Here is a 26,477-nt window from a genome sequence, read left to right as displayed (position 1 = left end):
AACAGGCTGCAGCAGGATCACCAGACTCAAAATCAGTTACTTTCTCCAAGCAATAAGGCTGATCTACATCTCTACCCATTAACCCAACTCTCCATAACTTCAACCACCACTACTTTATCATTTCCTGTCAGTCACCTTATGTACAGACGTACAGACACTCCTGTGCCTAGCGTCACTTGATGGATATACAATCATTCTATGTATAGAAACTATTTTATGTAACTATATTTATTGTGTTTTTTATTATTGTGTTCTTTATCTTATTATGCTTTATCTTATTATTCTGTTGTGAAGTGCTGGCAGACATGTTTTGAAGTGTTTTCTGTTCTTGAAAGTTTTCACGGTGACTGAAAATAAGCATAGTTCTTTTCAAATGTACAAGCGGACTGGATATTTAATTGCCTTATTTGAAAAATATTTTTTCACACAACAGACACATTGGTTACTGGTATAATTCCATATTACAGATATTCCACACTATGCTGTCTACACTTCTGTTTTGTTTGGTCTTCAGCCATTTTCATGATGGATTAATGACCACGGTTAATCACCTATTGTTTAAATCCAACCTCATCATAGCTTAGGCAAAATCTGTCTCTCTGTCTAAAGATGCATAAAGTGCGGCAGCAATATCTTAGTTGGGCTATGGACTAGAAAAACACTGCCAGGACCGTTTGAAAGGGCAGATTCTTAACTTCACTTCATTCAAAGCCATAACTTAATTCACAGGGACTGAGTCACTGCCTGATAAGAGAGTTGGAATCATACTAGCTAACACTGTACTATAATAATGAACAGCAATAATGTGCGGGCAAAGCCTGAATTTCTTCAGTCCAGATTTCTCATGATACACCAAAGATAGAAGTGTCACATTGCTTTTCAACAGCTATAATGCGCCTCAGGCAAAGTCTAAGAGAAATGACGTGATTACATGATCACTGTAATCAACTATGAGGCACTGAGGATCAAATGCTCACAATAAATAATTCATTTCTGATATTAAAAAGCCTTGAATACCTCCCCCCCCCAACTTACTACTGAGCACCTTCCACAGCCCTTTTTATCTTTATCACACCCAGGGCTGGGCAGTATTGCCCACCTTGGGAACCACAGCTATAAATGGACAAAAAGTTTGGCATACAGTACTGTGCAAAAGTCTTAGGCACATACAAATAGTTAGGGTGCCTGAGACTTTTGCACGGTACTGTAGTAATTTTATGCATTGCACTGTACTGTTGACACAAAAAAAGCAAATGCCATGACATATGTGATCGATGATAAACCTGTTTCTGATATGGGTCTCTGTGGGAAGGGGGAGGGAAGAAGGAAATCATAGTTGGGTAAAGGGGAATGGGAGAGAGGAGGGAGCGAGAAGCACCAAAGAGACATTCTGTAATGATCAATAAACTAATTGTTTGGAATCAAATGACTTTACTTGGTGTCTCAGGGCTGGGTGTGCTTGCACCCACACTAACTAACCCCCCCTCCCAACCCCAGAACTATGACTGTCACCTGACCCACACCCGTCCCGCAAACTCTACTCTTGTCACTCCCAACATCCTTTGCTCTTGCTAGATTTGCAAACTCGCTTTCTGTTCCATGTTGACAAATACAGCACTGTGCAAAACTCTAGCGATATATGTATGTGCCTAAGACTTTTGCACTGAAAAACTATAGATGTGGCGGGCCAAACAGTCTATTTCTGTGCTGGACAACTCTGTGACAGATGTGGGGATTTGGAAGCATCTCCAGGCTTTAAGTGATTCTGGTCATTTGGAAAAAATATGGTGATTTGTGATTATTGGCAAGTGGTTTTTGAATGCCTAAGAATGAAAAATACCTTTGGAAATCATTCTTATGTAGAGGGAATATAAAAGTATCAGAATTAGTATAGGGTAGTAGCAGGATAGATGGGAGAGGTTTAAGAGAATAAGACTTCAACTGCCCCTATAGAATGCTCTTACACTCAATTCCCAGTGCATTAGCCTCCTCCATAACCCCTTAAATGCCCTTAACCTGTCCAACATGTTCTATTGACTGAGAAATACAGAATCTGTTCAAAGTATTTGAAAGATCCGTCTATTACTGTAGAAAGTCCAATCCTGGACATGTGGAACACTGTTAGCTAGAATTTCACAAGTACTAGCAAAAGCACATTTAAAATTTGGAGCACAGTGGATTAATCAACAGAACACACACAAAATGCAGGAGGAACTCAGCAGGCCAAGTAGCATCTATGTAAAAAAAGTACAGTCGACCTTTCGGGTCAAGACCCTTTGGCAGGACACTGTCCAGCTGAAGGTTCTCAGCCTGAAATGTCAATTGTGCCTTTTTCCATAGATGCTGCCTGGCCTGCTGAGTTCCTCCAGCATTTTGTGTGTGTTGCTTGGATTTCCAGCATCTGCAGATTTTATCTTGTTTGTGGATTAATCAAAATCCTGTTTTCTTATAAACTGGATCATCCAATATCTGGATAAATACAACAAATAAAATTATTAATATTAGAACTAAACTGACAGACAACAACTGATGAAGAACAGGATTGGTGTAGCAAATTGGTATGGCTACTTTAAATATCCTAATGATAAGATGGTCAAAGAAATATTTATCAATAATATTAACATATGAAGGATAGTTAAGTTCAGAGAAGTCTCGCACTCAAGGCCTAGAGAGCTAAAGGTATAGCACCAATACTGGAGTAAGAAAAGTTGGGAAAGTCCAAGATGCCATAACCTGAAGAACAGCAGAGATGAGAGATCTGATGCAGAGTTATTACCCAAAATAATTAGCATATGCTTGCAAGCACTGGTGATAGGGACTTATGAGTGAATACCTCCAGAAATTAAATTTATGATGTACTAAAAACAATAGACATACAGAAGTTGGATCTACCAACTGTGTGTAACTGAATCAGACTTTCATTACTCCCTGGTATTAATTTCCATCCTCAACTGACTCAGTCCAACTTGACACTCTTGCATATTTTCCCAACACTTACACTCTAAAGATGGCATTAAAATTTGACCACTCAATCCAGTTTCTGCCTTTTTTTTCTAGTGAAACTGCTTGTGGTTTCTGCTAACTTTTCCCTAACTTTACTTCCCATAAATTTATCCTGTTCTGTCACCCCTTAACACCAGAGTCTTATTACTAATATCCCTGGTTACAATCATCTTGCAGTATGCAGCAGCTGAAATCACAATGATTAGCAGGTGCTGTTAGGCAGGGCCTACATTACAAGGCAAGAGGACAAATCTGTACTCATTTTTGTCAGCAAGTACTAACATGGACCAGGCTGAAAGAACAATTGCTGCCTGGGCCTGGCTCCATGAACGTGTTCTCCTTATAGGCTGACTTCATACTGAGTTGGTTCCCTACTCCTCTCTTCCAATTGCAATTGTCATTAAGAAAACAGCCTAAGGCATCAAATAAATAATTCCGGTATCCTTACCTTCACAAAAACAGAGAAAAATATGTCAGTGCTGAGCTCTTGCACTTTTTTCGAAGCACTTTTTTTCTGATTGCAATGTTCAGCTTGTCTCTGAATTTCATTTTTATTAAGGCTAACCTGTTGAGCAGAACCTAAAGAAAAACATAATCCAGATACCAGCTAATATTAAAGTCAGTTGTAAATCAACAATTATAATGTCAAAATGCCCAACAGTAGCTTCATTATCGGAGTTTCTGCTGTTTATAAAAATAGCTAATTATTCCACTGGATAACATACCAGAAAGTGACATTTATAAAGAGTAATAATTTATTTGGTACAGTCTTTCAAATAATTATGCACATCTCAATTGATAAAATATGCACATGGTTACATTTATACTTTAACATTTCCTTGACACTTGCAGTTAGTTAAGAAGTGAAACAACGAGAACAATATATTTAGTGAATAATAAAGTATGAGACGAAATCACGAATTTGCCAGTGGAAATATGTTCAATGTTAGCTTTGTAATTTATGGTAGCGTTTATTGCACTAAGACAGACTTTACTTAGCCAGTATATTAAGGGAAGATTTAAGCAAATATGCAATAGATATGCCCATCAAGCAACATATTATTTGTAGAAATACATTTTCTGATCTCTACTTTCAGGCATAATTGTTTGTGATCTAGGTGGCCAAGGAAAGTGTAGCTGTTGCACAGCATATCAGTTCCAAGTGAAACAAGAGTTGTATATGGAGAGGCTTGACTGAAATTGAGCACCCGATTCATGATCCACTCAAAAACAGAAACAATATCCAACTCTTTTCTTACAAAGACTGAAGAAAATCAAACAAATGAAATTATTTGGAAATGACATTAAAAATAATTGCATATGTGTATCAATGCCAGTGTATTTCAGATCTAAAATATCAAGGAACCTGACGTTGATCCAAAAAAAATTTTGAGAATAGCTTGGTGTAAAAGGAAATGAGGATCCTCTTGCAATAGCAATTGTGTTGAATATAAAAACATTCAACACTCAAATGTTGAATATTTTTAAATTCAACGTCTTTTATTTGAAATTACAATTTAAATGTGGAAGAGACAAAAACAAAGTACTGTGGATACTGGCACTCTGAAACAAAAACAGAAACTGTTTGGAACTGTCAACCTTGCCAGCACCTGTGAGGAACTAGAGTAATGTTTCAGGCCGATGATCTTTCAATGATATTACACCTAATTTAGGGTCATAATACCGATCACAGTCAGTGAGATGAACAGAAGCTTGGCTGTAGGTGGATAACCGTAAGATCAGTAGAGTGGGCACAAAAGTAGCAAATGGAACTGTAGCTGCAGATGTGTGAGGTAGTGCATTTGGAGAGGGAAAACAGGGCATGGGAATAAATGGTAAATTACTGGAATTTAAGAAATGTAGAAAATGAGAGGAATCTTGGACTGCACATCCTCAGATCCCTGCAGGTAATAATCATAACAACATATTCTTAGAGCACTTTTCATACGTTCAAAGTGCTTTACAATGGAATAAAGTGCAAACGTGAAAATAAAATAAAAAACTAAAATGAAAATAAACGGGAAAATAGAAGACAAAAAGATGTTAGTTAAAATCAAGTTTAGGTAAGTAGGTTTTGAGCTGGCATTTTAAAAGTGCCAGCTGAGTCTGCATCCCTCATAGTCCTAGGTATTGCATTCCATGGTTTAGCAGTGCAGGTCAAAACAGCTGACCTGCCATTATTTTTTGAGGCAGATTGTTTAAACTTAAGAGACTGGTGGAAGAAAACCTGAGAGCTTGTGCAGAATTATAAAACGAAAACGATTCTGTAATGTACTCATGTCCCAGACCATTGAGAGCTTTAACAACAAGTCAGAAAACTTTAAAATCAATTCTCAAAGATAAAAGAAGCTAACACAGAGTAGTTAGGATGGGTGTGATATGCCTTCTCATCCCAGTTTTAGTTAAAAGTCTGGTTAGTGAAACAACTAAATAGACACGAAAGAAGATATATTAATTGGCTAAGCCGCACACGAAAAAAAAACTGAGGAAGATCATGCCGGGATACCAGTTGTGCCACAGACTGAGTACTGCATACAGTTCTAGTCAACACACTGCAGGGAGTATGTAATGTCACTTAAAGGAGTGAAGTGAAGATTTAAAAAAATGCAGGACTTGAGAACTGTTGGTTACAAGGGCACTGTGGTTTGACCGCAGTTGCATTTTTGAAACACAAGAAAGAGAGGGAAGATTTAAATGAGTACAAAATATAGAGGCTAAGTCATAGAATGCTATCAGTCATTTCTCAATTTGAAAAGGAGACACGATGTGCTGAATTACCTAATTCTGCTCCCATGTCTTATGGTCTTATGAAGATGATGCCTACAATTATTTATGGGTTCTGAGATCTTTCAGGAGTCTGCAGAAGGTGTAAACATTTCTTGGTGATCAGCTTCCTAGTTTACAGGGGCTAATTTTGCTTTCCTCCTTTTATTTTCTCTTTATTGAGGTTACAGTCCTTCTTGAAGCAGGTCGATGCCTGACAGCAGATTTGGTGTCTGAGGATAATTGAGATCTTGCTCTTTTTTTACTTAGAAATTCCTTAAATGATCACCAAAAAACCTCTTACTATGGGTGTTGTTTGAAAAGAGGGCATGTTAGGGCAGCTCAAAATCCGGAGTTTATACACAATGTCAGGTTACAGCATACTTGTGATATGATGACTGCTCCAATGCTGATGACACTGCCCTTGTGAAGGTTGACGATCTTTGTGTTTGAGCTGTAGGATCTTAAGGATGCATTTCTATTGCTACTGTTAGTGATTGGAGACAACAGAAAGAGCCTGTTTTTCTTTTCAGGGAATCCAGTAACTAGTGGTCTTAAGTTAACTGGTTAAAGGATCAGAGGAGTCTTGGGAAAAAGAAAATCATCAAGAATAATGAGAGTTTGGAATTCATTAGCTGAAAAGGCAGAGGAGGTAGAAACAGAATCAGTCCATTAAAATGTACCCGAAGAAGTATATTTATAAAGTTATGGAGGAATACCTGAGAGATTGGAGTAATCTAGATAGCATGAATAAACAGGCCAACTAGCCTTCTTTCTGTGCCACAAACCTCGGTGTTCAGAACACAAAAGCTATAGAGAGGATGATGGGTATCAGTGACTTGGGAAAGATATTAAGCAAGAAATTGTGTTTGTTGAATATAAACTTTAGAGATCTGTTCTTTTGAGTTAATTCATGACAATACATTTGATACACATACTCTCAGGCACACACACAAGACACAAACTCAACTGAAGCAAAGACTGTACAACTCACCAATCGATGCAGCAAGTAGTCGATGAACAATGATATCGGCGTAACGGCGAATAGGAGAAGTGAAGTGCGTATAGAAAGGCACATTGAGTGCATAATGGTGGAATAATGCTTCATCGTGAAGGGCTCCAGTGCAGAAATATTGTGCCATCTGGAAAGAGGTTAAGCCAACTTGATAGAATTTATAATCTGATTTCTAATTTTACTGTGTGCTTTAAATTAAATTTTATCAAATCAAAGTAGAAAGGCACAAAGAGATGCAAACTGAATACTTTGCATTTTTAGTAATTAAATCAGTTTAAAGATCTGAAACAACAATCTGATTTATAGCAAGTTATATCGTGCAAAAATTTTTTAGAAGTCTTTTGTGAAGAGATTAAACCCGAATGAATACTTTTCCAGTTTCAACAGGCACAAAATTAGTTCCAGTTTTGCCTTTGAAGCTGCATTGAATGAATGGATGAAAAAGGCAGCAAGCTAGATTTTTCCAAGTCAATATGCTCAAGTAATGAGAATTTTACTTTCAAAATTTCAATAGATAAGAGCACAGATTTAAGCAAGTAATATAAATATTCTTATAATCAAGTAGATCATGAAAAATATTTTTTAAATTCAGTTATGGTGGAACAACACTATTATTAATTATTGAAGTATAGTATATAATCAAAATCACACATGCTGAAAAATTAAAAAAATAGTAAGATCGTAAGACAATAAAATGTGGGAGCAGAATTAGGCTCTTCGGCCCTCTGAGTCTGCTGTGCCATTTCATCATGGCTCATTTATTATCTCTCTCAACCCCATTCTCATGTTTCTCTCTGTAATCTTCAATGTCCTGACTAATCAAGAACCTGTCAACCTCTACTTTAAATATATCCAATGATTTGGCCTCCACAGATCCACTACCTCCTGGCTAAAGAAATTCCTCCTCATCCCTGTTCTAAACGGACGTCCTTTAATCTTAGGCTGTGCTCTCTAATCCTAATGTCCCTCACTATAGGAAATATCATCTCCACATCCACTCTATCTAGGCCTTTCAATATTTGATAGGCTTCAGTGAGATCCCGCCCTCATTCTTCTAAACTCTAGCGAGTACAGGCTCAGAGCCACCAAACACCCCTCACACGTTAATCCTTTCATTCCCAGAATCATTCTCCTGAACCTTTTCTGTGACCCTCTTGAATATCAGCAAATCTTTTCCTAGATAACCAAAACTGCTCCCAACACTCCGTGCAGTGTGACAAATGCCTTATAAAGTCTTAGCACTAGAACCTTGCTTTTATATTCTAGTCCTATTAAAATGAATGCTAACATTGCCTTTGCCTTCCTTACCACCAACTCAATCTGAAAGGTAAACTTCAGTGAATCCTGTACAAACAATACCAAGTTCCTTTGCACCTCAGATTTTTGAACTTTCTCTGTTGAGAAAATAGTCTATGCCTTTATTGCTTCTATCAAAGTGCATGGTCATACACTTCCCGACATTATATTCCATCTGTCAATTATTTGCCCATTCTCCCAGTCTCCTTGTTTCCTCATCAATACCCGCCCCTCTACCTATCTTCGTATCATCTGTAGACTTGGGCAGAAAGCCATCAATTCTGTCATCCAGATTGTTGACACATAATGTGAAAAGAAGTGGTCCCAATACCAACCCATACAGAACCAGCCAGCCAGCCAGCCAGAAAAGGCCACCTTCATTCCCACTCATTACATCCTGCTAGTCACCCAATCTTCCATCCATGCCAGTATCTTTCCTGTAATACCATGGGTTCTTATCTTGTTAAACAGCCTCATGTGCGACACCTTGTCAAAGGCCTTCTGAAAATCTAAGTGCGTAACATCCACTGACTCTCCTTTGTCTATCCTGCCTGTTATTTCCTCAAAGAATTCCAACGGATTTGTCAGGCAAGATTTCCTCTTAAGAAAACCATGCTGACTTTGGCCTATTTTATCATGTGCCTCCAAGTACCCTGAAACCTATTCCTTAATAATAGTGTCCAGCATCTTCTCAACCATTAACATCAGGTTAACTGGCCTATAATTTTCTTTTCTTCCTCCTTCGCCTCTTAAAGAGTGACATTTGCAATTTTCCAGTCCCCCAGAACCATTCCAGAATCTTGTGATTCTTGAAGGATTATTACTAATACCTCCACAATCTCTTCAACTAACTCTTTCTAAACCCAGGGGTACAGTCTATCTGGTCCAGACCTTCAGACCTTTCCACCTCCCAAGCACCTTCTCCTTAGTAATAGCAACTATAATCACTTCTCTCTCCTGACACACTTGAATTTCTGGCATACTGATAGCTGCTAGCGTCTTCCACGGCGAAGACTAACACAAAATACTTACTAAGTTTTTTCAACCACTACTACCTCTCCAGCATCATTTTCTAGTGGTCAGATATCCACTCTCGCCTCTCTTTTACGCCTTATCTGTAAAAAAAACTTTTTGCATCCTTTTTTTCTACTATTGAGTTACTGCAAAAGAGATTTTAAACTTTATTAATTTATCATTCTGGTGTCCACCACATGAGTCTAACTGCCTTTATGGAGGATGAAAACACTGAAAGGAGTGAGGAAGGTTGGAGGATTCATGATGTCTCTGAGGGAAATGGAGTTCACTCATTCACATGCTTCCCCTTAATCAACTGATTCAGTTGTAAGAATTCTAGGTGCTAAATACCACTCATTTTACTGTTGATAAACCAATCTAATTTGGCACATTTGAAGTGATATGTAATCAAAATCATATGGTATCTTAATTATCATACAATTACATAATTTTGTATCTATTCCGACATTAAGAAAAGCAATATTCCTTCTATGACATCTTAAAATAAAACACACCTAACATAGTTTTCAGTAAAAATATTTTATTATTAAAATTAATCTGCACCACAGGATGCCCTGCAGGTATTCAGGATAAGCTGCAGGCATCAGTGATGCTGTGGGTTGCTTTGATTGGCGTTCTACATCCAGATCAGTTTAGTATTGGCTTTGAGTTAATGAGGGAAGTGATTCTGGATTGAGCCAGTATGATTTGAATAAAATGTTCCACCGTATGAACATTTCCTTAACTCTACTGAAATTCTGAAGCACAAAAGGGAAATATCAAGACAAAATATGCAGAGAGGCAACTGTGTTTATTGTTGCTAATAAAATTCCCCTTCATCCATCAATGTCTGTGACAAAATTATTCATTTCTCAAACTCCTGTCACTGTCACATTTTTAATGAATAGATAGCTTGTTAAGCAGTTGTTATGCTTTTGTGCATGACTGAAAATTCACGCTGTCTTTATTTATCTGACTGCAAAAATGTTGTTATGTTTAATGAAGGCACTGGTTTGAAAATAACTTCAATTCAATGTTCAAAGTAAAATTTATTATCAGAGTACATACATGTCACCGAATTCAACCCTGAGATTCTTTTACTGTGCAAATCTATAGAACAGTAACTGTAAACAGGATCAATGGACATCAAACTGTGCAATTTACATAAGTTCTGGCAATCTCCCTTGAATTTAGTGGTCAATACTTCAGATAGAATCACATTAGTGAGCACTGAATCATCAATAATCAAATTTCCATTCTAAATCCTCTTATGTTAAAATCCTGCTTGTGTCACAAAGTAATGATAGTGAACTTGGTAGATGAATGACAATGAACTTTGGTAGACATTATACCTTCGATTGTCAAATATGGTGTGATAAACTTATGTACTTATTTGAAAAAAAATCTTAATTTTTGAAACAAAACATTCATATGAAGGGATGCAGAATTTGCATTATTAGCCAAAATCCATACAAAATTAAACATAGAAACATAGAAAATAGGTGCAGGAGCAGGCCATTCGGCCCTTCGAGCCTGCACCGCCATTCAATATGATCATGGCTGATCATCCAACTCAGAACCCTGTACCTGCCTTCTCTCCATACCCCCGATCCCTTTAGCCACAAGGGCCATATCTAACTCCCTCTTAAATATAGCCAATGAACTGGCCTCAACTGTTTCCTGTGGCAGAGAATTCCACAGATTCACCACTCTGTGTGAAGAAGTTTTTCCTAATCTCGGTCGTAAAAGGCTTCCCCCTTATCCTTAAACTGCAACCCCTCGTTCTGGACTTCCCCAACATCGGGAACAATCCTCCTGCATCTAGCCTGTCCAATCCCTTTAGAATTTTATACGTTTCAATCAGATCCCCCCTCAATCTTCTAAATTCCAGAGAGTATAAGCATAGTTGATCCAGTCTTTCATCATATGAAAGTCCTGCCATCCCAGGAATCAATCTGGTGAACCTTCTTTGTACTCCCTCTATGGCAAGAATGTCTTTCCTCAGATTAGGGGACCAAAACTGCACACAATACTCCAGGTGTGGTCTCACCAAGGCCTTGTACAACTGCAGCAGAACCTCCCTGCTCCTGTACTCGAGTCCTCTTGCTATGAATGCCAGCATACCATTTGCCTTTTTCACCGCCTGCTGTACCTGCATGCCCACTTTCAATGACTGGTGTACAATGACACCCAGGTCTCGTTGTACCTCCCCTTTTCCTAATTGGCCACCATTCAGATAATAATCTGTTTTCCTGTTCTTGCCACCAAAATGGATAACCTCACATTTATCCACATTAAATTGCATCTGCCATGAATTTGCCCACTCACCTAACCTATCCAAGTCACCCTGCATCTTCTTAGCATCCTCCTCACAGCTAACACTGCTGCCCAGCTTCATGTCATCCGCAAACTTGGAGATGCGGCATTTAATTCCCTCGTCTAAGTCATTAATACATATTGTAAACAAGGTCCCAGCACCGAGCTTTGCGGTACCCCACTAGTCACTGTCTGCCATTCTGAAAAGGTCCCGTTTATTCACACTCTTTGCTTCCTGTCTGCCAACCAATTCTCTATCCACATCAATACCATACCCCCAATACCGTGTGCTTTAAGTTTGCACACTAACCTCCTGTGTGGGACCTTGTCAAAAGCCTTTTGAAAATCCAAATATACCACATCCACTGGTTCTCCCCTATCCACTCTACTAGTTACATCCTCAAAAAATTCTATGAGATTCATCAGGCATGATTTTCCTTGCACAAATCCATGCTGACTTTGTCCGATGATTTCACGCTTTCCAAATGTGCTGTTGTCACATCTTTGATAACTGACTCTAGCATTTTCCCCACCACCAATGTCAGGCTAACTGGTCTATAATTCCCTGGTTTCCCTCTCGCTCCTTTTTTAAAAAAGTGGGGTTACATTAGCCACCCTCCAATCCTCAGGAACTAATCCAGAATCTAAAGAGTTTTGAAAAATTATCACTAATGCATCTACTATTTCTTGGGCTACTTCCTTAAACACTCTGGGATGCAGACCATCTGGCCCTGGGAATTTATCTGCCTTTAATCCCTTCAATTTACCTAACACTAGCTCCCTACTATCATGTGGTTCCCTCAGTTCCTCCGTCTCACTAGACCCTCGGTTCTCTACTATTTCTGGAAGATTATTTATGTCCTCCTTAGTGAAGACAGAACCACAGTAGTTATTCAATTGATCTGCCATGTCCTTGTTCCTCATGATCAATTCACCGGTTTCTGACTGTACGGGATCTACATTTGTCTTAACCAATCTTTTTCTTTTCATATACCTATAAAAGCAGTGCTGCCAGGATAATCAAGGACATGACCCACCCAGCCAACACACTTTTTGTCCCTCTTCCCTCCGGGAGAAGGTTCAGGAGCTTAAAGACTGGTACGGCCAGATTTGGAAACAGCTTCTTTCCAACTGTGATAAGACTGCTGAACGGATCCTGACCCGGATCTGGGCTGTACCCTCCAAATATCCGGACCTGCCTCTTGGTTTTTTTGCACTACCTTACTTTCCATTTTTCTATTTTCTATTTATGATTTATAATGTAAATTTTTAATATTTACTAATTTTAACTATTTTAAATATTTTTAATATTTAATATTTGTAATCCAGGGAGTATGAAGCGCAGAATCAAATATTGCTGTGATGATTGTACGTTCTAGTACCAATTGTTTGGTGACAATAAAGTATAAAGCTTTTACAGTCAGTTTTTATGTTCCCTGCCAGCTTTCTCTCATAATCTTTTTTTCTCTTTCCTAATTAAGCCCTTTGTCCTCCTCTGCTGGACTCTGAATTTCTCCCAGTCCTCATGTGTGCTGCTTTTTCTGGCTAATTTGTATTTTTCTTCTTTGGAATAGATACTATCCCTAATTTCCCTTGTCAGCCACGGGTACACTACCTTCTCTGGTTTATTCTTTTGTCAAACTGGGATGAACTATTGTTGTAGTTCATCCATGCGATCTTTAAATGCTTGCCATTGCATATCCACCATCAACCCTTTAAGTATCATTTTCCAGTCTATCTTAGCTAATTCATGTCTCATACCTTCAAAGTTACCCTTCTTTAAGTTCAGAACCTTTGTTACTGAATTAACTATATCACTCTCCATCTTAATGAAGAATTCCACCATATTATGGTCACTCTTACCCAAGGGGCCTCGCACGACAAGATTGCTAACTAACCCTTCCTCATTGCTCAATACCCAGTCTAGAATGGCCTGCTCTCTAATTGGTTCCTCGACATGTTGGTTCAGAAAACCACCCCGCATACATTCCAAGAAATCCCCTTCCTCAGCACCATTCCAAGAAATCCCCTTCCTCAGCACCCTTACTTCATATAGATTGGGTTCACCCAATCTATATGAAGTCACCCATTATAATTGTTGTTCCTCTATTGCACACATTTCTAATTTCCTGTTTAATGCCATCCCCAATCTCACTACTACTGTTAGGTGGCCTGTACACAACTCCCACCAGCGTTTTCTGCCCCTTAGTGTTATGCAGCTCTACCCATATCAATTCCACATCCTCCAGGCTAATGTCCTTCCTTTCTATTGCATTAATCTCCTCTCTAACCAGCAATGCTACCCCACCTCCTTTTCTTTCATGTCTATCCCTCCTGAATATTGAATATCCCTGAATGTTGAACTCCCATCCTTGGTCACCCTGGAACCATGTCTCTGTGATCTCAACTGTATCATATTCATTAATAACTATCTGCACATTCAATTCATCCACCTTGTTATGAATGCTCCTTGCATTGACACACAAAGCCTTCAGGCTTGTTTTTACAACACTCTTAGCCCTTATACAATTTATGTTGAAAAGTGGCCCTTTTTGATTTTTGCCCTGGATTTGCCTGCTTGCCACTTTTACTTTTCACCTTACCACTTTTTGCTTCTACCCTCATTTTACACCCTTCTGCCTCTCTGCACTTGTTCCCATTTCCCTGCCACATTTGTGGACAGTATAATTCTCAAAACCAGGCATTTATAATCATCCTTCAACAAATGACACAGCAGAATGCTTTTTTATCAAACAATCTGTTTACAAAATCAATCTATATTTGAGCAGAATGTTTCATATTTTGGTAAATATATATAGGCAAAGTTTGGTTATGATTAATCATGTATTTACTGTTAAATGGATAATCATTTGCTAGAGTTTAACCAAATCTTCTTGAAATTTAGGCTCATCTATACCCTTGTTGGCAAACTGAACAGTATTTTTGTATAAAGAGATTTCTATAAAATATTGATGTCTCCTACCTGCATTGGTCGAGCACACATATGGGTCAGAACTTCTTTCCTGGCGACAGAATATTGATCTGTTCCTAGTGTTTTATTTAAGCTCATCTGTTTTGCAAGCAACAAGGAAAAAATTATTTTATTTACACCTTCTCTGTACCCATTTTTATTTCTTTATGTCCCTCTAACATCAATTCATGCCTTCTAAAACTTCATGCCTTCCATCAGAACACAAACTTTTCTTCTGTGTCAGTTGTGCCTCTCAGCAGGTAGTACCCACACCTCTGAATCAGGGGTGTTTGGGCTCAAGAAGTTCTTCCAGTCCAATATCAGTGCATTAAGGGTGAGCTACACCAGGGATCGCCAACCTTTCTTGCACCGCGGAGCAGTTTAATATTGACAATATTATTGCAGACCGGCCGACCGGGGGGTGGGGGGGGCGCGCGGGTGGTGGTGGAGTATTCAAGTAGGATTAAACCCACCTCAACATGTCTTTTACAGTTAGGGTTGCCAACTTTCTCACTCCCAAATAAGGGACAAAAGTAGCAGTCAAATCCCGGGACACTTTACCCCAGGAAAGATTACCATGACCATGAAGCCTTGCGCGGGCACCTATGTGCGCATGCGTGACGTGTGCATGTGCATATGTGCCGAATTTTTCTCCCACAAATTGGTTTTGCCTTCATCTTTCTGACTATACTGTGCATACATTATTTCTACTTTATATAGGCTGTGTACTTAGCATATCATTCCTGCTTTTACTATATGTTAGTGTTATTTATTTTCGGTTTTATGTGTTATTTGGTATGACTTGTTAGGTTATTTTTTTGGGTCTGGGAACGCTCAAAAAATTTTCCCATTTAAATTAATGGTAATTGCTTCTTTGCTTTACGCCATTTTGGCACAAAAGGTTTCATAGGAACGCTCTAGCTTAGCGGGGGAAATACGGGACAAACCAATTTAGCCCAATATACGGCATGTCCCAGCAAATACGGGACAGTTGGCAACCCTATGTTCAAGCTCAACAGTGGGTGTGACAGGGAATGAGGAAAGGTGCAGCTGACTCACATTGTTTCCTCACGGCCCGGTAGCACGTGCTTTGTGGCCCAGTGGTTGGGGACTGCTGAGCTACACTACTGCAGCTGTCATTTTTTTCAATGAGACAATAAGCAGATGCCTTGTTTATTCTACAAGGTGAAAAAAATATGGCACTATTTTAAAGAGCAGCAGGTATGCTATCTTTGGTATCTGGATCAATATGTATCCCAAATCTGATATCATTAAAGCAGGTTATTGGCACCCTCTTAAATTAATATCTATGGGAGCTCCTTGCAACAGATAGGCAGCTGTGGTTTTCCTCACTAGATCCATCATTGACTGATATGTACTTCACCTATGCTAAGTACTTTTTGATATTCTGAAGGAGGCACAAATGGTATTATATCAGTCTTCCTTTTCCTTCTTTGTGATTTCTTTCCCTCCATACAGTAATTGCATCTGTGAGAAAAGATGGGGTGGAGTGGGGTGGGTGGTGGCAGTTTGAATACAGGTGGTGATCCAATCTAACAGCTATAAACATTAAGCAGTTTGAACAGGTCAAGGAAACTGAAATCTTTTTTTCATTTTTATCTACATACATGTTCATGCTCATCGGTATACTCCCATTCTGACTCACCTTTACATGTTCAATCATAATCAATTCTCCATCTGAACATTTAACTTTCAGTACAATCATCACCATCTTTAAGTATTATTAAACAGCTAATGTTCACTTCAGTGTACACAACTCCAGTTAAAATAAAAAAATATTAATACTGCTTTTATGTAATGAGATGAAAACTGTCTGATTTTTAAAGAAAATGCCATTTCTTCAGGTGCTATTATAGTCATATTTTAACAATGTTTGAGTTTTGATATGAGGACCAAAGATTGCATTGTCAGGTTACATTAAAAACTATATAGCTACCAATACACCACATATAATGGTGTCATTTGATCAGATAATCAGAAATATTTTAGATCAGGCCTTGGAACCTTATCTCATTCATAAAGACACTTGAAAACACAGGGATATAATTATATTTTTACCATTGTATTTAGCTGGTTAGAAATAGAATTAGATGATCCTGTAATGTAAAATGTTTTCAATATAATTGACATTTCTGTAGTTTTAAATCATGGGAAGAAGACAACTTCAAAGCATTGTTTAATTTTGCAACTATTTTCTCAAAACTCACATGCAATGCGCCTGCAGAGCTGAAGTCGATTTCAAGTCCCAGCTGATCACACAACTTCATAAGATCATCAAGCATTTTTGTTTGAGGTGACGGATGGCGACGTAGCAAAGCTTGCTCTGGAAATAAATTGTAGATGCTGTGCGCTACAGCCATGTTTGCCAGTAACATGAATTCTTCGACCAATCTAGAAGGAACAAAACATTTTTTTTAAAGTTACAAAAATACAACGTGTATTCAGAAGGAAACATACGTCCACAGTACCATATAATAATGTAGCACGAGATGTTTTGTACTGTTGTATGTGCCCCTTTGGTAGATTCTTTAAAGTAATTCCACATCCACCCCTTTCATGTCTCACTCCCAGGTCCCATTGCCTTCAAATCTTTTACTTTTCAAGTATTATCTAAGTTTCAAAGGTATTACTTCCAGCATCTTTTCACACTGCTGCACTAAAAATAAACTTTCTAATTCTGCCCAATTCAAAAACCAGACTTGTAACTTCTGGTTATTGCCTCTTTTATCACTATGTGCCAGGTTTCCTTACTTACTTTCATAGCCATGCAAGATTTTGACACAGCTATCAAATCATCCCTTCACTATCTATAAGGAAAATAAACCATTCACCAGGTAAATGAAGTTACCCATCCCTAGTACTATTCGACTAAGCCTCTTTTGTATCCTCTCCAAAGCCTTGACATCCTTTCTTCTGTGTGCTGCCCAGAAATGAATGCCAGAGCCTCAGCAGCATTTTGTGAAGGTTAATAGGTTTCAAAAGTACATTTAACGTCAGAGAAATGTATACAATATACATCCTGAAACATATCTTCCTTGTTTTCTTCCACACTGTAATGATCCATTAATGAAAACAAGGGCCTCATTTAAAAAAAATCTCTGACTTCCAAAATTATTTTAAAATCTCAAAGTCTCTTTGTTCCTTAATCCTCTAAATTCATACTTTTTTTTTACTGTTTAATCTATTCTGTTACTTAATTGATTTACAATCCACAGTCCACTATCCCTTCAATTCCATGGGCTTTACGTTTGCTAATGATTTAAGTGCTTTTGAAAATACAAAAAGTGATATCAGTCTTCATCGTATCTCCATTAGGTAAAAGAATTGGATGAAATTCACGGAATGCAGTTTACCTTTAAATATTCTGTACTACTTTTCATTTATTAGTTTATGCCTGTCCAAACAGTAACTGATTTCTATTTTTATTCTGCACTCTCAGCACATTCTGTAATGAATGTACGTTGTTCACACTTGTTTTGAAAGTTATTACTTACTGCACCGTTCTCTACCTGAAATTGTATCTCTCAACTCTGTACGGTTAATGCCTCCTCACCTAGACAGCATTGTAGTAAATCTCAAGTGCTTCCCAACTTGTTTCAATATCTGACTGTACAGTCTGAATTTTTTTAGTCAATTGTTAAATTTCAACTCACGTTGAATATTTTTGCTAGTAACCAACAATAACGGAGAATTTATTGTAGTCAATTAAATTTACAGCAGATTTTTGGGAGGTGGGATGAAAATGGTACACCGAGAAGAAACCCATTCAGTCAAGGAAAAGATGCACAAACTTTGTACCCATTGACCAGAGGGAGACAGGGTCACTGGATCTGTGAGGCAACAACAATGCCAACCAATACACCAATGCACATTTTGATATGTGCATTGATATCACATTGTCCTATGCTACCTTCTGAACTGTCCTTGCTTTAATTAATGTCACAATCCCTGTGCTTATGATTAATCAGGTTATGTGTACTTCTGAGCTACGTGTAAGCCTAATTTCTGGTGCTGACAAATACAGTACCACGAGATGGTGCAAGATAGTGCTTTATCCCAGAGTGAGAAGGACTCATAGATAATGTGCAGCAGAATCACAATCAAGTTTATTATCACTGTCTTATATGACATGAAATTTGTTGTTTTGCTGCCGTAGTACAATGCAAAGTCATAAAATTACTATGTCATAGGTGGTGGCACCATATACAGTATCTAAGGACATTGCAATTTGCTGCAAGAATGTGTGGATATAAGGAATAATAAAAGTAGGACAGACAACCATTCAGTTTTATCTGCCATTTGATCCTGGCCTCAGCTGCATTTTGCCACCTGTTCCTCATAACACCTCATTGCCCTGTGGACCGAATCTCAGTACTCTGGGACCACAAGTTCCAAAGATGGAGGAAAGAAAATCCTGGTTTACATATTAACTGAGCAATCAATTTGGATGGGTATATTAGCAGGACATGGGCCAAAAACAGGCAAATGGGACTAACTTAGATGAGCTTCTTGGTTGGCATGGACCAGTTGGGCCAAAAAGCCTGTTGCCATGACTCTGTGACCAAGTCAAATTCCATTTTGCTAAATTCCAATAGATGCATGAGTAACCCTTCTTCATAAGTCAACCCCTTCAGCCCAGGATCAACTGAGTGAACCTTCTCCAACTGCATCTAAAGCTTATAGTTGTGGCATAGCTGTTTAGTTACTGAAACAACTGTTCAAATTCAATTCCCAGAACAGCAACTATGGAAGTTAAACAACTTGAAAGTAAAAGTGTTGTAAGCAGATTTGGGACTATTACCTAAAAAAGGATGTGCCAACATTGGAGAGAGTCAGAGGAGGTTCACAAGAATGATCCCAGGAATGAAAGGGTTAATGTTTGAGGAAAATTTGAGGGCTCTAGGCTCGTACTCGCTCAAATTTAGAATAATGTGGTGGAGTGGGGGTGGGGCAGTGGCAAGGTCTCATTGAAACCTATTGAATATTGAAAGGCCTAGAATCAGGGGTCCCCAACCTTTTTTGCACTGCGGACCGGTTTAATATTGACAATATTCTTGTGGACCGGCCGACCGGGAGGGACTACCGTGACCGTGAAGCCTTGTGTGGGCTCCTGTGTGCCGTGTGCATACATGACATGCGCATGCATGTATGTGCCAAATTTTTCTACAAATCAGTTTTGGCGACTCTGTTCAGTGAAACTACACTGTTCATACATTATTTCTACTTTATATAGGCTGTGTATTTATCATATCATTGGTACTTTTACTATATGTTAGTGTTATTTTAGATTTTATGTGTTATTTGGTATGATATGGTAGGTTATTTTTTGGGTCTGGGAATGCTCAAAAATTTTTCCCATATAAATTAATGGTAATTGCTTCTTTGCTTTACGCCATTTCGGCACGAAAGGTTTCATAGGAACACTCTACCTTAGCGGGTGAAATACGGGACAAGGGAGGTCCCATATGGGAGAAACCAATTTAGCCCAATATACAGGATGTCCCGGCTAATACTGAACAGTTGGCGACACTGGGGGTGGGGGGGGGGGGCGGGAGTGTTAATCACGACCGGAATATAGGTGATAAGTCAACTATAAGTCAATTATAAGTGGCTAATACACTCAATTTTGTTTCTAAAAGGGTTTATCTAATGAATTTAATATTAAAGACACAGTGCATATTTTCCTTGCATGAATATAGTGATAAGTCAATTATAAGTCACTTACAAATCAATAGCATCATAACATTTTAAGCAACATTTGAATATTAAACACACAGCACATATTTTCCTCGTATGAACATATAAAATCATTGCAACACACCAATATCGCTGAATCAGTGGGAGCCCTGGGCTTGTTTCCCTGCAACAAGACATCGAGGGGTGATGGGAGACAGCGATACTCGAAGGGGGTTCCTTATGTCTAGTCTATTCCACAATTTAGTTTTTGTTGCAATCATTGCAGAAAAGCCCGCTTTGCAGATATGTTGGAAATGGAAGCAACATTTTCAGTGCTTTCGTGGCTACCTCAGGATATTCAGCCTTGACTTTGATCCAGAATGCCGGCAGAGATGTTATGTCAAACATACTTTTCAGCCCGTCGTCATTTGCAAGCTCGAGGAGTTGATCTTCTTTGATCTTCTTTCCGCGCTGACATGGATGACGCATGGGTAATGACCTCGCGTGTGTTCAAGTTCAACAGTGGGCGTGACAGGGAATGAGGAAAGGTGCAGCTGACTCATATCATTTGCTTGCGGCCCGGTAGCACATGCTTTGCAGCCCGGTACTGGTCCGCGGTCCGGTGGTTGGGGACCACTGGCCTAGATGAAGTGAACGTGGCTTAATTCTGCTCCGATGCCTTATGGTGTTACATCAGGGTTCCAATCATGAGAACTGGTCGTAAATGGAATGAACAAAATCTGTGTGTGGAGAGGATCACAGGAACAGTTGTAATAGGAGAGTGAGCAGGCAGAGGAACAGCAGCTGTCAGTCAGCCTCACTAACTCAGTGAGTGAGCAAGTCAGATTGTTCAAATAATAGACTAAATTCTGCAGATTCTTGCCTGAGAGACATGTTAGCTTCCCGTATCACAGACCCAACAGGGCATACAAGCCCTGACAGTCCTCAACATCATAGTCCCATGGCAGGGAACCACACCAACCTCCTTTTGATTACCACTTATGAATGTGCTTATCTATATTCAGCAACACTTAGAGGCATTGAAAGTAACACGGGTACCGTACAGGATACACACTAGGCAGGCAGTTCAGAAAAATTACCAAGTGTGGATTTGTTACACTGTTACTGCACTATCAGACTGGGTGAGTTGTAGATAGTGTCTGCTTAATCTTGCCCTCTCCTATCTCTCTGTGGCAGATCTATCTGCAATTTGCATTGTTAGAAGTGACCAATGTATAGCCGAAATGGACACAGAATTCTATCTTCACACACAGGATACATTCCTTGTGTTTTTTGTAAAGTAATGGTGCAAAATAAGACTAATAACAGATCTGGCAGCTCCAAACTGGGCATCCATGGGGTACTGTGTACCATGAACAACAACATGAACTCAACACCAAGCATATCCTTCACTAAATATCAAAATACAGATAGAAGAGCTTAACTTATGCCTTCAAGCAAGTGCAACTGCCTTTAAATCAAGGTAGTGATTGACCTTAGAGCACTGACAAGACTGGGAATCAGGGGACAGCTTCGCTACTGCAGGGGATTCTGGATAATGGGGCTATTGATTAATTGGGGCATCCACTTATTTGGAAAAACTCTCAAAGAATAAAAACTAAACATGAAAATTGTCAGGGTTCCCTGTTTATTTTGGACACTATACCCCAATTGGGGTAGGAGACTATTGCCGAACACGTTCCAAATAGCGTTAGTCGCACGCACTTATGTGGCTGTTACACGCTATACCGCGCTTAGAGCGAAGAGTTTTTAGATAGTGTCAGGTAGGTGTGTGTGTGTGTGTGTGTGTGTGTGTGTGTGTGCGCGCGCACGCGCGCTTGTGTTCAAAAAGCAGTGATTTTTGTCACTAACAGCCAGTGTGAAATAAGCAGTAAGACAATTCCAAACTGTTTTGCTCACAGCAGTTTCAAACATTCAGGCTTGGAGAGGCCAGAAATGGCCATCAGTGAAAATGAGATGATTTCACCTCTTCAACAAGTCAGGGACTACAAAGAATTAAGATATCGATATTCATCTTGAATGCTACAATGAAAATGAAGGATGCAATCACCCATAACTTTGTCTGAAGGCAGTCCATTATCTGCACTAGGTGTTTGCACTGATTGTGTTCAATGCATACACTGGATGAATTCCTCTGTTAACAATATATCAGGAACTAGTAGAGTTTATAGTATTGTAGTAGTGTTAGTATTGTAGTAGTGTTAGTATTGTTCTAATTTGTTCTGTATTTCATAATTTGTTACTCAGCTTGCCTTTTTTATATCTTTTTAACGATTTCCATGAAACTTCAGCTATTTGGGGCAGCCACTAAATTGGGCCAAAATGTTCTAGTCCCGATGTGTCCCAATTAACTAGAAACTATCCTGTATACTTAACAAAAAAAAAGTGGTGATTTTTGGAAGTTAATCATGCCGGATCATTGATGCAGGAATCCTTTGTAGAATGACTTGGATCTAACCATTTTAGCTCTCTTTAAATTTCCTGCATCAGATCATCATGAATAGAATATATACTGATAATTGTTGTGTTAAGTCCCCTTGTCAGTACTCTCTTTAATAATATACCTCAAAGGTGCACATTGTGGAATATCGACCACCATTTCAGTTTCCTTATTCAGAACACAGAAGAAATGAAATGAAGGTTTATCAGACCTAGTTGGCAGTCTGCCACATAAAGGGAGACCTGAATTCTCTAGTTTTATAAAAAGAGAGATGAATCCATTGAATCTTTAAAAATTATAGGGGTTGACAAGGTGGACTCAGGGAGCTTACTAGCCTTAGCAGAGGAGTTGGGAACAAGGAGTCTCAGGATCAAGAGCAGACCATCTGGTCTCCATGCTTGAGGAAGGATATACTGGCTTTGGAGGCAGTGCTGAGGAGGTTCACTAGGTTGATTCCAGAGATGAAAGGGTTAACCTATGAGGAGAGATTGAGTCGCCTGGGACCATACTCTCTGGAATTCAGAAGAATGAGAGGGGATCTTATAGAAACATACAACATTTTGAAAGGGATATATAAGATAGAAGTAGAAAAGTTGTTTCCATTGGTAGGTGAGACTGGAACTAGGGGACATTGCCTCAAGATTCAGGGGAGAAGATTTAGGACGGAGATGAGGAGAAACTGTTTTTCCCAGACGGTGGTGAATCTGTGGAATTCTCTGCCCAGGGAAGCAGTTGAGGCTTCTTCACTAAATATATTTAAGAAACCATTAGATAGGTTTTTACATAGTAAGGGAATTAAGGGTTATGGGGAAAAGGCAGGTAGATGGAGCTGAGTTTACGGACAGATCAGCCATGATCTTATTGAATGGCGGGGCAAGCTCAATCGGCCGTATGGCCTACCCGTGCTCCTATTTCTTATGTTCTTATGTACTCAGAAAAAACGCAGGTGGCAAATTTTTAGAATTTGCAATGCTGAAAGAGGAGTCATGACGTCAATTAAAAATTAGGATCATTAAACTTCTGCATCCTTGGGATGTGAGGGGATTTGGGGATAGTGCAGATAAATACAGCTAAAATAAAGCTCTACCCATGATCTTGGTCAATGGCTGACCAAGCTCGAAGATCAGCTGGTCTACTCCTGTCCTGAATTTTAAAAGCAGAAAATTCGAATGGAATCCTATCCACTGCCTGAAATTATTACCCTTTTTGAATTACCTTTCAAACCAACAACATCCATTATCTGGATTTTAAAAGAAACAGCTTGGTGGGAATATTTGAACACCAATTTGGTCTCCAAGTTAAAACAATTTGAACTTGGAAGTTTTAATTCCACATCCCATTGCCGTTCTGACATGTCTATCCACGGCCTCCTCTACTGTAAAGATGAAGCCACACTCAGGTTGGAGGAACAACACCTTATATTCCGTCTGGGTAGCCTCCAACCTGATGGCATGAACATCGACTTCTCTAACTTCTGCTAAGGCCCCACCTCCCCCTCGTACCCCATCTGTTACTTATTTTTATGCACACATTCTTTCTCTCACTCTCCTTTTTCTCCCTCTGTCCCTCTGAATATACCCCTTGCCCATCCTCTGGGTCCCCCCCCGTCTTTCTTCCCGGACCTCCTGTCCCATGATCCTCTCGTATCCCTTTTGCCTATCACCTGTCCAGCTCTTGGCTCCATCCCTCCCCCTCCTGTCTTCTCCCATCATTTTGGATCTCCCCCTCCCCCTCCAACTTTCAAATCTCTTACTCACTCTTCCTTCAGTTAGTCCTGACGAAGGGTCTCGGCCTGAAACGTCGACTGCACCTCTTCCTAGAGATGCTGCCTGGCCTGCTGCGTTCACCGGCAACTTTGATGTGTGTTGCTTGAACTTGGAAGTGCTATTTTACTACTGTTGCTAGACATAAGAATCATAATTTTTTCTTCCCGCTCTCTCCTCTCCATGACAAGCACTCCAGTACAAATACTTTCAAATGACGAAGACACATTTCATTGTATTTCAATATACATGTGACAAATAATTTTTAATTTTACAGCAGATTTTCAGAGCATTTTAATACACTTTTTTCAGAAAAAGAATCATACAATAGAGTAGAGGGAAATAGAGAGGCATAAGAGAGGAGCTGGCCTAAGTTCATTGAAAGGGGGCACTAGTAGAGATAATGGCAGAAAAGCCATGGCTGGTGTATCTGGGTGCAATTCCGAAGGCGTGGGATAGATTATTCAAAAGATGAAGAGGCATTCTAAAGGGAGAATGAGGCAACTGTGGTTAACAAGTTAAGTCAAGAAGAGCATAAAAACAAAAGAGAGAGCATATAATACAGCAAAAATTAGTGGGAAGTTAGAGGATTGGAAAGCTTCTAAATACCAACAGAAGACATAAAAAAAACCATAAGGAGGGAAAGGACAAAATATGAAGGTTAGTTAGCCAATAATATCAAAGAAAATACCAAAAGGTTTCTTTTTTACAGATATATTAAGAGTGAAAAAGAGGTAAGTGGCTATCAAACTGCTGGAGAAGTAGTAATCAGTGACAAAGAAATGGTAGATGAACTGAAAAGTACTTGCAGTCAGTCTTCACTGTGGAAGACACTAGCAATTTGCCAGAAATTCAAGAGCGCCATGGAGACAGAAGTGAGTGTATTTGCTTTGACTAAGGAGGTGGTGCTTGAGAAGTTGAAAGATCTGAAAGTTGATAAGTCACCTGGACCAGATGCTCTGCACTCCAGGGTTCTGAAAGAGGTGGCTGAAGATATTGTGCAGGCATTAGTGATAATCTTTCAAGAATCACTAGATTCTGGAATGGTTCTGGAGGACTAGTAAATTGTAAATGTCACTTCACTCCTTGGGAAGGAGGAAAAAAAATAGGATATCACAGGCTAGTTAGTGGTTGGTAAGATATTAGAGTTCATTATTAAGGATGGGGCCTTGGAGTACTGGGAGGCACATGATAAAGTAGTCCAGAGTCAGCGTAGTTTTTCTCAAGGGGAAATCTTGCCTGACAAATCTGTTGGAATTCTTTGAAGAAATAACAAACAGCACAGACAAAAAAAGTCGGTGGACGTTGTTCACTTGGATTTTCAGAAGGCCTTTGAGAAGATGCCACGGGTGAGGCTGCTTAACAAGATAAGGGGAATACAGGAAATAACACGAGCATGGACAGATTAGGAATAAAGTTGGCCTACTCTGGTTGGCTGCTGGTGATTAGTGGTGTTCTGCAGGGGTTGATATTGGGACCGCTTCTTTTCATGTTATATGTCAACACTTTGGATGATGGAATTGATGGCTTTGTGGCAAAGTTTGCAGACGATACAAAAATAGGTGGAGGGACAGGTAGAGCTGGGGAAGCAGGGAGTCTGCAGAAGGACTTGCCTAGATTGGGAGAATGGGCAGAGAAGTGGCAGATGGAATATAGTGTAGGGAAGTGTATGGTCATGTACCTAGGTAGAAAGGATAAAGGTGTAGACTATTTTCTAAATGGGGAAAAAAAATTCAAAAATTTCAGAGTCTGTGTGCAGGATTCCATAAAGATTAACGCAGGTTGAGTTGTTGGTAAGGAAGGCAAATGCAACGTTAACATTCATTTCAAGGGAACCAGAATACAAGAACAAGGATGCGATGCTAAGGCTTTATACATTGATGAGAGTGCTCTTGGAGTATAATAACCAGTTTTGGGCCCTTTATCTAAGAAAAGATGTGCTGACATTGGAGAGGGTCCAGTGGAGGTTCATAAGAATGACTCCGGGAATGAAAAGGTAAATGTGAGGAGTGTTTCATGCTCGCTGGAGTTTAGAAGAATGAGGGGGAGGGGTCCTCAGTGAAATCTATCCAACATTGAAAAGCCTAGATAGAGTGGATGTGAAGAGAATGTTTCCTATAGTGCGTGAGTCTAGGAACAGAGGGCACAGCCTCAGAGTAGAGGGATGACCATTAACAG

At 39.3% G+C, this 26,477-nt stretch overlaps 1 protein-coding gene across 2 annotated transcripts in view; it reads right to left on the bottom strand.

Annotated features, from left to right (window-relative positions):
- Window positions 1-26,477, bottom strand: part of dis3l2 (DIS3 like 3'-5' exoribonuclease 2) — a 344,361-nt gene that overhangs the window by 30,343 nt on the left and 287,541 nt on the right. For both annotated transcript variants that reach the window (XM_072255278.1, XM_072255279.1), the window contains 4 exons: window positions 16,607-16,790; window positions 14,391-14,477; window positions 6,761-6,908; window positions 3,452-3,582 (listed from right to left, as the gene is read on the bottom strand). In XM_072255278.1, coding sequence (XP_072111379.1) covers window positions 3,452-3,582; window positions 6,761-6,908; window positions 14,391-14,477; window positions 16,607-16,790 — 550 coding nt within the window. The remainder of the gene's footprint in view (window positions 1-3,451; window positions 3,583-6,760; window positions 6,909-14,390; window positions 14,478-16,606; window positions 16,791-26,477) is intronic.

Source organism: Mobula birostris, chromosome 4, assembly GCF_030028105.1.
Source record: "Mobula birostris isolate sMobBir1 chromosome 4, sMobBir1.hap1, whole genome shotgun sequence".
NCBI lineage: Eukaryota > Metazoa > Chordata > Chondrichthyes > Myliobatiformes > Myliobatidae > Mobula > Mobula birostris.
The sequence above is the reverse complement of the archived record's forward strand: the minus strand, read 5'-3'. Positions and strand labels throughout refer to the sequence as shown.